An 8387-nucleotide genomic window follows, 5' to 3' on the forward strand; every position below is an offset into this window, starting at 1 on the left:
CAGCAGGTGGCGTGGTGGTTAAGGCGCTGGACACTCCCACAGGGCTGACCATGGTTCGAGTCCTGGACCTGGTGGCTTGCTTTCTCACTTTCCGTCTCTCTCTCTGGTCATATTAAAATAAATGAACTAATAAATAAAATTAAACAAAAAAATAAGACTGTCGCCCTGACTCCTAGCCACAGACCCGAACCCCAGTCCCACCGCCTGAGCAGAGGCCCCCACACACCAGCACCTACCTGGCCGGTGCCCAACCCAGGCCCTGCCAGCCCCACATCTGTGCTCCTGGCGGCCAGCACCAGCCTGTGACAGGACCCAGGGCCGGTGTGAGCCAGCAGGCACCAGAGGCGGCCCCATGGCCCTCTCCACGCAGGCTCAGCCAGACTCGCCTTGCCACGTACCCCAGCACCCAGCCTGCTCCCTGCCCTGGACTCTTGCCCGGGACGCACGGGGACACCACCCAGCCCTCTGTGTGTCCTCTGGCTGCTTATGGTCACTCCGGGGCTCTGTGACTCCCCCGGGCCCCAGCTGGCCACACGGGTCAACCCCAGAAAGGTCTCCTCGTCTCACCAAGGGCCGTGGCCTTTGCCCCGAGCACGGTGGTGGCTGTCGCACTTCTGTCCCCTAGGGCCCTGCTGGCTGCAGCCCTCCGGCTCCCGCACCGCTTCCTCATAGCCCAGAGGAAGCTGTGCTGCAGGCCTCCCACGGGGCATGAGGCTGGGCCGGGCTCCTCCAGGAACGAGATGACACAGGTGGGGTGGGGTGCTATGAGCCCCAGGCGTCAGGGCTCTCCTTGGGAGGGTCCCGGGAAGGCCAGGCAGGGCTGGCAGGGTTAACAGGACAAAGCCTGGCCCTTCCAGGAACAACCCCGTGAGTAGCGTCATAGCGCCACACTGCGGGTCAAAGCGTCCATCGCCCGGGAGACACTGAGCACACTGCGTGGTCCCCAGCTCCTGCTGCCACCAAGGAGGACGCCACGGCCACAAGCCCCCTCCCTGGCTGCCTAGTGCCATCATGGGAATCCCCAAGGTTCCAGCCCAAGTGCCCTCCCTGGCAGCCTCCGCCTAGGCGTGTCCCAACACTGGGGTCCTCTCCTCATGCCCCTCCCAGCCAGCACCCGTCCGACCCACCCCACCCACCTCGCTGACTCCTTATCCCCTGACGCAGCCACGGGCGCTGGCCAGCCCTCTCACCACGCCCTGCCCTGGGCCTTCACCTCCTGCTCTCACCCCAGCAGGCCCAGCCCAGGGCAGCAGTGTGGCTGATGCCAGACGGTCCCGTTCCCGCTGTCGGCCCGTGACCCTGGTCAGGGTGGAGGGCCCCAGCCCACTTCACATCTCGGGAGGGTCAGCTGGCACCCAAGCCCACGCCCCTGCAAGGCACAGTGACCAGCCCACAGCAGGATCGGTGCAGGGGAGCTCCCAGCCCACAACCCTGACGCAGGGACACAGCCACAGAGAGGAGCCCATGCTACAGTCACCCGAGGCCGGCATGGCGTTCTGATGTGGCCTGTCGGTGCCAGCCCCGAGGCAGCCCTGCCCTCGCACAGACGGGCGGGTGGGGCCTGGGCTCTGGGGGCCTCTTAGACCCCAGATGGAGCAACTGGCTCTCTGAGCCGCTCCCCGCCCAGCTGCGCAGAGGCGGGCCTGCCTCACATGGCGCCCAAGTGCTCCTGGCGATTCCACGACACCTGCAGGGGCTCGGGGCCTGTCCTGCCCACGCACGCCTGGGCGCCCAGAGCTGGCCACTGTGAAGGTGGCAGCTGTGCTCCCAGGGAACAACGCGACTTGGCCGCCTCTGGCTCACAGGGAGTGGCAGGGAGGCCCAGAGGCCCTGAGTCCCCGAGCCCCCCCTGGCATGTCCCTCGTCACCCTGCCGCACTTGCATGACCGACAGTGCCAGGACACACGCAGACACCCAATTCCCAACGCGCCTGCACAGGCGGCTGCCACGTACCACCAGGTGCCACGGCCACGCACCAGACCCATGCCCAGTCTGCCAGCCCAGCACTGGCTGTCCTGTCTGCAAGAACACCCCCACCTCGGGCAGACCTCGGAGTCGCCGATGCCACCTCACACGGCTGCCTGGGCCTGAGCCCACCTGTAAGCGCCCCGACTGCTCCCGGGTTCTCGGGGATGCGGGGAGGCCTGCCCAACCCGAGCCCAGGATCGGTGCTGAGGACTGGCACAGAGGAGTGGGGTGGCCTGCGGGGTGGCCTGGCCCCTGGACGCACCGGCTGCCCACTGGCAGCTGAGGTACTGGTAGTAGGCCCAGACCCCGCTGTAGGGCCTGCAGTCGGACAAGAGAGAAGGGGTGGCCAAGGCTCTGCCCAGAGGGGAGCGCCTGCTTCCTGGCATGGGGCTCTTGAAACCTCGCCCCACAGAGGGCCTCCGCAAACCACGGCGGCCCACGGCCCGTACGCTCACCTGTGAACACGGCAGGGGGCTCAGCACTGCCCGGCTCACTCGCGAAGTAGCAGATGTGTCCTGACGTGTCACACGGGGTCGCCAGGCACTTGACGGTGAGAGCCCCCACCTTCAACAGAGAGGCAGCCGCGCCCCCAGCCGCTCCCCCCCCACCGGATACAGCGGGGCGCCACCCGCGCCCCCAGCCGCTCCCACACACCCGGACCCACGCCAGGCGGGCGCTGCGGAGGGTGGGCAGGAGCTCCCCAGGGAGGCCAACACGGGCCTCGAGCACCCTCTACTCCCAAGGCCCTAACTGGCTCTCCCTCGGCCACCAGGCACACTGCCACACAAGACGTCCCCTGCCAGTGTGTGGTCTCTGCCCACCCGCCCATTACTCCTGAAACGCCCAAGCCTACAAGGACCTGGATGGGAGCCAAGCTCCACACAGTCCCGACCGGCCGGGGAATCTGCTCCTCGCCCCCCGTGCCCGCTGCCCACGTGCTGCTCCTGTCTCTCATCATGCCCACGGCGGCCGGCCCTGGCAGGAGTGCTCTAGTGGCAGCCCATGCTCTGGGCTCTCTGCAGAGCCTCATCCTCCGGTCTCACGAGCAGGCGGTCTGGCTGGTGCTGAGGCAGGCCCCGGGCCCCACTGTGCCCCCACCCCACCTAAGCTGGGGGGCCACACCGGGCTAGCCACACTGCATGGCTTCCTGCTGCCTCACCTGCAGAGTGGACAGGTGTGTGACTCTGTGAGTCAGGGCCGCCACCCGGCTATCGCCTCCGCACACCTTCAGCCCCGGCTCCAGCTTGAGCAACTTCTCGTTCCCGCCGGCATGGTCCCTGGGGGTCGGACAGGAGGCATGGGGCTCCTGCTGACAGGGAGGAGCTCACCGGCTGCTTTTAAACCCCACCAGAAGGACCTCTCTCGCTCAGTACGGTTTTAGAAGTAAAGGACGCTTTGCCGTCAACAGGCCCCACCCAGTAAGTCCTTGAACACGCCGACTGGGAGGGCATCTCCCACGGCTGGCTTGCGAGCAGAGGGGCGGCCAAGACACCTGCACACCCCAAAGCTGAGGGTTCCTGTTGTGAGGTGTGTGGGGACCACCTGGTCTCTAAATGTGTGCACGACCCCCACCCACCCGCATGCAGCTGGCCAGGCAGCCCAGGGTGACAGTCAAGAGCCTCCAGGGACCCTGCGTGCTGCCCCTTCCTGGGAGCTGCTGAGCCCGGGGCTCGCCCGAGATGCCGCGGAACTATAAAGCCATCATCCACAGGTAACCTGACTGCGGGGAGGCCAGCCTGGCATCCACCCCAGCCGGGAGGTACCACTGGCTCTGGCGGCTCCAGCTCTGCGTTTCAGAAAGAGGCTGTCGGAGGGTCCCCCCGGCCTGGCCTGTGCTGGGCACACCCACACTGCAGACAGGCTGTGCGGCCTCGCTGGGCCAGAGGCCTCTGCTCCCTGCAGTCCCCACCAGTCAAGCCCTGCTCCACAGCCCCTTGCTCCACAGCCCCTCAGCCAGGCGTATACCTCGGAGATCACGCCAGGACCAGACAAGAAGCTGCCCACCAGGAGAGCCCAGGGACAGAGTGGGGCCCCATCCCTATCCAGGTCCCTGCCCTGTCACCCTTCCACTCCCGAGTGGTGGTGAGATTATTTAGTGTGGGACAGAGGCAAACTGGACTGCTCTGGCAGCCCAGAAGGCCACAGCAGAGTGCCTGGGGAGACGCACCCACCCCGGTGTGCCCCGAGGCTGGGTGCCGAGCGACTGTGGGTGCCCACCCCCGTGTCCAGATGGAGCACTCACTTAGGCAGACCCTGACTCCCGCCAAGAAGACCAAACAGGAGAGGGGCAAGGGCAGGTGGCACCGAGGCCTGGCTGCAGTGCCACGGCTGGGCACGGGGCCAAAGGGACAGGCGCCAGCACCGCCTCAGGGGTGCTTCCTCGGTTTGGATGGGCTTCGAAGTGTCAAACTGCCAAAAGGCCTTTCCTGGCGTTGGCTCCCTCAGCCTGCCGTCCTCGTGCTGCTCCCGAGGTCGAGGCCAGCCCGTCCCCACACAGGCCCACAGGATGAGGACAGCTGCCGTGCTCCCTGAAGCCCAGGGGGGCTCCCCGAGGACAGCAGTACACACCGGGTCACGGTGCGAGTCCCTGAGCTCAGCCACCGCATGACCAGGCCTGCCACTGAAGGTCAGGACTCAGACCCGAGGTGGAAGGGCCAGACCCTGGGGCGTTCTTCCTGCACAGAAATCTGCGCTTTGATGGTGCGAGCCCTGGGGTGGGGGGGACCCGGGCTCCCACCTGCCGAGCTCCCACCCTCCCCAGGCAGGCAGGCAGGCAGGCAGGCAGGCAGGCAGGGCCAGCTCCAGGCAGGGCCAGGAGCGCTTACCAGTGGTGGTGTGTGGTGAGCACCGTGGTCAGCTTCACCCCATGCTTTCTCGCCGCCTCCACAACCTGCAGCCACACGGAGGCGGAACAGGGCTAGTCACGTTCCCAGCCAGACCCACCCACCACGGGATGGGGGGAGCCCGTGGACCCCAGGATGTGCTTGGCCCCATCTGACCGCTGACCCCAGGCTCTGGGGTTGCTCTCAGTACCGCTGTGACTTCTCTCAGCCAGGGAAGGCAGGTGCACACCTGGCCGGGGCCTCGAGACAGGCTCCCGCTGGGGCTCAGGCCCCACCCTCACAGGCCCGGCTTGCCCAGGGCGGCTGGGCACCAGCTTGCTTTTCAAAGGCAAAAGGACCGGTTCCCACGTAGCTTCAGCACAGCTGCAGGGCCCCATGGTTCTAAGGCCCGCCAGGGGATGCAGAGCCAGCGTGCCGGGGCAGGGAGCCAGCAGGGGTGCACCTTCTGGGGCTGCACGGGGTCCACAGCGGCGGCCTCCCCGGTGTTGTCGTCTATGAGCAGGTACATGTAGTTGTCGGTCAGCGCGGGCAGCAGCTCCACCTTCATGGTGCCCTGCTCCACAGCCAAGCTCTTCCTCGAATCCGTGTGATGGAGGAGGGTCCCCAGCAGGGCAGGGCCTGAGGACACGGCAGCTCGGGTCAGGTCCACGCAGGGCCCCCATCCCAACAGGACTGTCCTGGTTAACGGAGGACTCAGGAGTGTGACGGGGAAATGAGACGCTTCCGAGGGCTGACATTGCTGTCCTCGTTCGGGGCGCTAGGACAGGGCTGCCAGCCTGCGGCGGCACGACAGCTGGCAGTGCTGGGGCCACGCCCAGCTCAGAGCAAGAAGGGGCCAGAGCGGCCACCACGGCCCAGCCCTTCGCCCTCAGCATGCTGTGGTGCCGCGCCAAGCCGGCGACGCATGGAGTGATTCGGAGCCCTCTCCGGGCACTGGCCAAGGGAAACACCAGCTCGGAACAGCGGAATCGGGACGCGGCGAGTGCTGAGGCTGGCTTCTGAGCCACGGGGCAGGCCGCGCCTGCTGTGGACTCGAGCTCAGTGGACAGAGACACGCCACTGGGCCCTGCCAGGGCAGCAAGGAGCTGGGAGAAGCGACACCCGGAGGCAGGTCAAGGCATGGCCAGCAAAGAACCCCCTTCATCTACAGCTGGACTTTCGCCTTCGTTCCAAAGGGGCGGAGGCCACAAAAGCTGGCAGGAGACAGTGAGACGCTACGGTAGGTGCCAGAATGGGGCACCTCCCGGAACACACAGACCACCGGACAGGCAGGGTCTCCGCAGCTGCCAACGTGGAATGTGGCCCCACCTGCCGCGGCCAGGAAAGCGGGCAAGCAGCAGGCCCAACGTAACGCGGCAGTGACCCCACCAGCCCACCCCGAGCGCGGTGGTGAAGTCCCCAGGTCGGTCTACCTCCCTAGATCCAGGAGGCCCGCAGCCCAGACACGGGGCTTGGCGGGGTGGGGTGGAGAGCAGAGGGCTAAAACAGCGTTCCACAGGGGCGGGGATTCGTTTCTGCACCTCCACGACACCACGGACAGACAGGACAGGGCACGGCTCGGGTGAAGGGCTGGTCACACCTGGTGTCCGGCTGCCCTAGCCATCAGAGCCTCAGGGGACTGGCAACCTGGGGAGATGCACCAACCGTATTTTTTTTTTTTGAGGTTTTTCACTATAGGGCGCGTGCGCTCACCAGAAAGACAGAGGCAGAAAGTGAGAAATCACCCCCCCGCCCCAGGGCATGGCCACACCGCAATCCCTTCTCCTCCATTCTCCTCTCAGGATCTTGGGCACACATGTACACGCGCCCGGCGTGAGTTTAAGCCACCGGGTCCAGGATTCGAACTGCAGTCGACTACATGGGAGTCTAGCGACATAGCCATTACGCCAACTGCTGGTCCCTGCTTTTCCTTCTTTCAGCAGTCATGAGTGCAGAGCCCACAGATGGCGTAGCAGTTATGTCGCTGGACTCCCATGTGGCCAACTGCAGTTTGGATCCTGGACCTGTGGCTTGAAAATCACACCAGGCACATGTGCATGCGTGCCCAAGAACCCAGGAGAATGGAAGAGGAAGGACTGACACGTGGCCATTCGCCCTGGGGGTGATCTCTCACTTTCCCTCTCACCGTCTCTGTCTCTCTCTGGCAAGCACACACACCGTAAGGCAAAAAAGCTCTTAAAAAAAAAAAAAGATTAACTCATGATAGAGCATGAGAGGCATGAAGCACGCCCCACAGGGTCTGGCCACACCATGAGCCCTCCTCCAGTCCTCCTGCTCACCCCCTCCCGGGCACTCACAGGCCCAGCTGGGTGGCTGACTGGGTCAGGTGTCGAACCATGGTCGCCACGTGAGACCCAGCACATACCGCGGGGCCGTGGAAGCGGCCAATGCACGTGTGTGCTGCTTTAGTACCATTCCCGTCGGCGTTCTCCCACACAGGGCTGTCCCTTTGGATCCTTGCGTTTATTTTATTTTTAGATTTTTACCATAGGGCACGGGCACTCGACAGAGACAGACAGAGACAGGCAAGGTGAGAAATCACTCCCCGGCATGCTTTTCAAGACCCTGGGTCCGGACCACGTAGTCAGCATGTGGGACCCACCATCCCAACCGCTATGCCACCAGCCGCCCGGCACTTATTTCTAAGGAAGGGTCCATCTGGTGCGACACCACCAGACACACTGCACAGGTCACCTGGCCTGTGGGCAGCCAGAGGTGCAGTGGTCAAGGTCGAGGTGACCGGGTCCCACGTGGCTGACTGCACAGTCCGAGTCCCAGGCCTGCGGCTTGAAAGGCACCCCAGGAGCCTGTGCCTACGTGCTCAGAGTCCTGAGAGAAGGATGGAGGGAGGACGGCGGCATGGCCACGGCTCCTGGAGGGTGATTTCTCACTTCCTCTCTCTCCTCCCTCCTGTGAGCATGAGCACAGTCACCCTATGGCAAAACTAAAACAAAATAATAATTCATTAAAAATAAAGGCACCTGGCCCACACTGCCTGGAAAATGCCCCGCCCAACTGAGATATTTTGCATAAGCAGAGGTCACAGACCTGCAGTCCAAAGTCTGAACCAAGTCCAAGTCCAGAGATTTGTTTAAAACTCAAAACTCAAGACGCCTCACAGCCCTGGCTTCTCTTGAACTGGGGGCACCCAATGCTGGGGTTCCCTTTAAACAGGCTTCTGCAGCTCGCCAACTCCCCACAGCCCCCTTGCGACTCAGCCTGGCCCCGATGCAAAAACTGTCAGCGCGGACAGGCTGACCTGGGTCGGGAACCTGACTGCTTTCAGCTCGGTGTGAGCTTGGCCAGCGGCGGCGCTGCTCGCGCCTTCCCACCCAGTCTCGGCGCTCATGTAGGTCACTGCTAACCCGCTCACAGGGCGCCGGGTTAACCTACAGCCCCTACTGCTTCGCCAGCTAGATACGTCAGATCCGAAGGAACGGGGGCTTGCGAAATCAGGGCCGAAACGCCACCGCGAGGCGGTCGGGACTGCAGGCTGGGCAGCCGGGGCCCAGAGCCCACCGGGGGCGCGTCCGCCTGGTCTGCCCGCCGGGGCCGGCACCTGCAGCGTGGACGGTG

At 64.7% G+C, this 8387-nt stretch overlaps 1 protein-coding gene across 2 annotated transcripts in view; it reads right to left on the reverse strand.

Annotated features, from left to right (window-relative positions):
• Window positions 1-5429, reverse strand: part of HAGH (hydroxyacylglutathione hydrolase) — a 21266-nt gene extending 15837 nt beyond the window's left edge. The window contains exons 1-4 of one of the 2 annotated variants that reach the window (XM_014587026.1): window positions 5254-5429; window positions 4794-4858; window positions 3128-3245; window positions 2424-2532 (exon numbers count right to left, since the gene is read on the reverse strand). In XM_014587026.1, coding sequence (XP_014442512.1) covers window positions 2424-2532; window positions 3128-3245; window positions 4794-4858; window positions 5254-5358 — 397 coding nt within the window. In that variant the 5' untranslated portion in view covers window positions 5359-5429. The remainder of the gene's footprint in view (window positions 1-2423; window positions 2533-3127; window positions 3246-4793; window positions 4859-5253) is intronic. The other variant, XM_027770978.1, reaches the window with a different exon arrangement.
• Between the last annotated feature and the right edge of the window lie 2958 nt (window positions 5430-8387).

Source organism: Tupaia chinensis, unplaced genomic scaffold (assembly GCF_000334495.1).
Source record: "Tupaia chinensis unplaced genomic scaffold, TupChi_1.0 Scaffold000178_1, whole genome shotgun sequence".
In the NCBI taxonomy this organism is placed as follows: domain Eukaryota; kingdom Metazoa; phylum Chordata; class Mammalia; order Scandentia; family Tupaiidae; genus Tupaia; species Tupaia belangeri.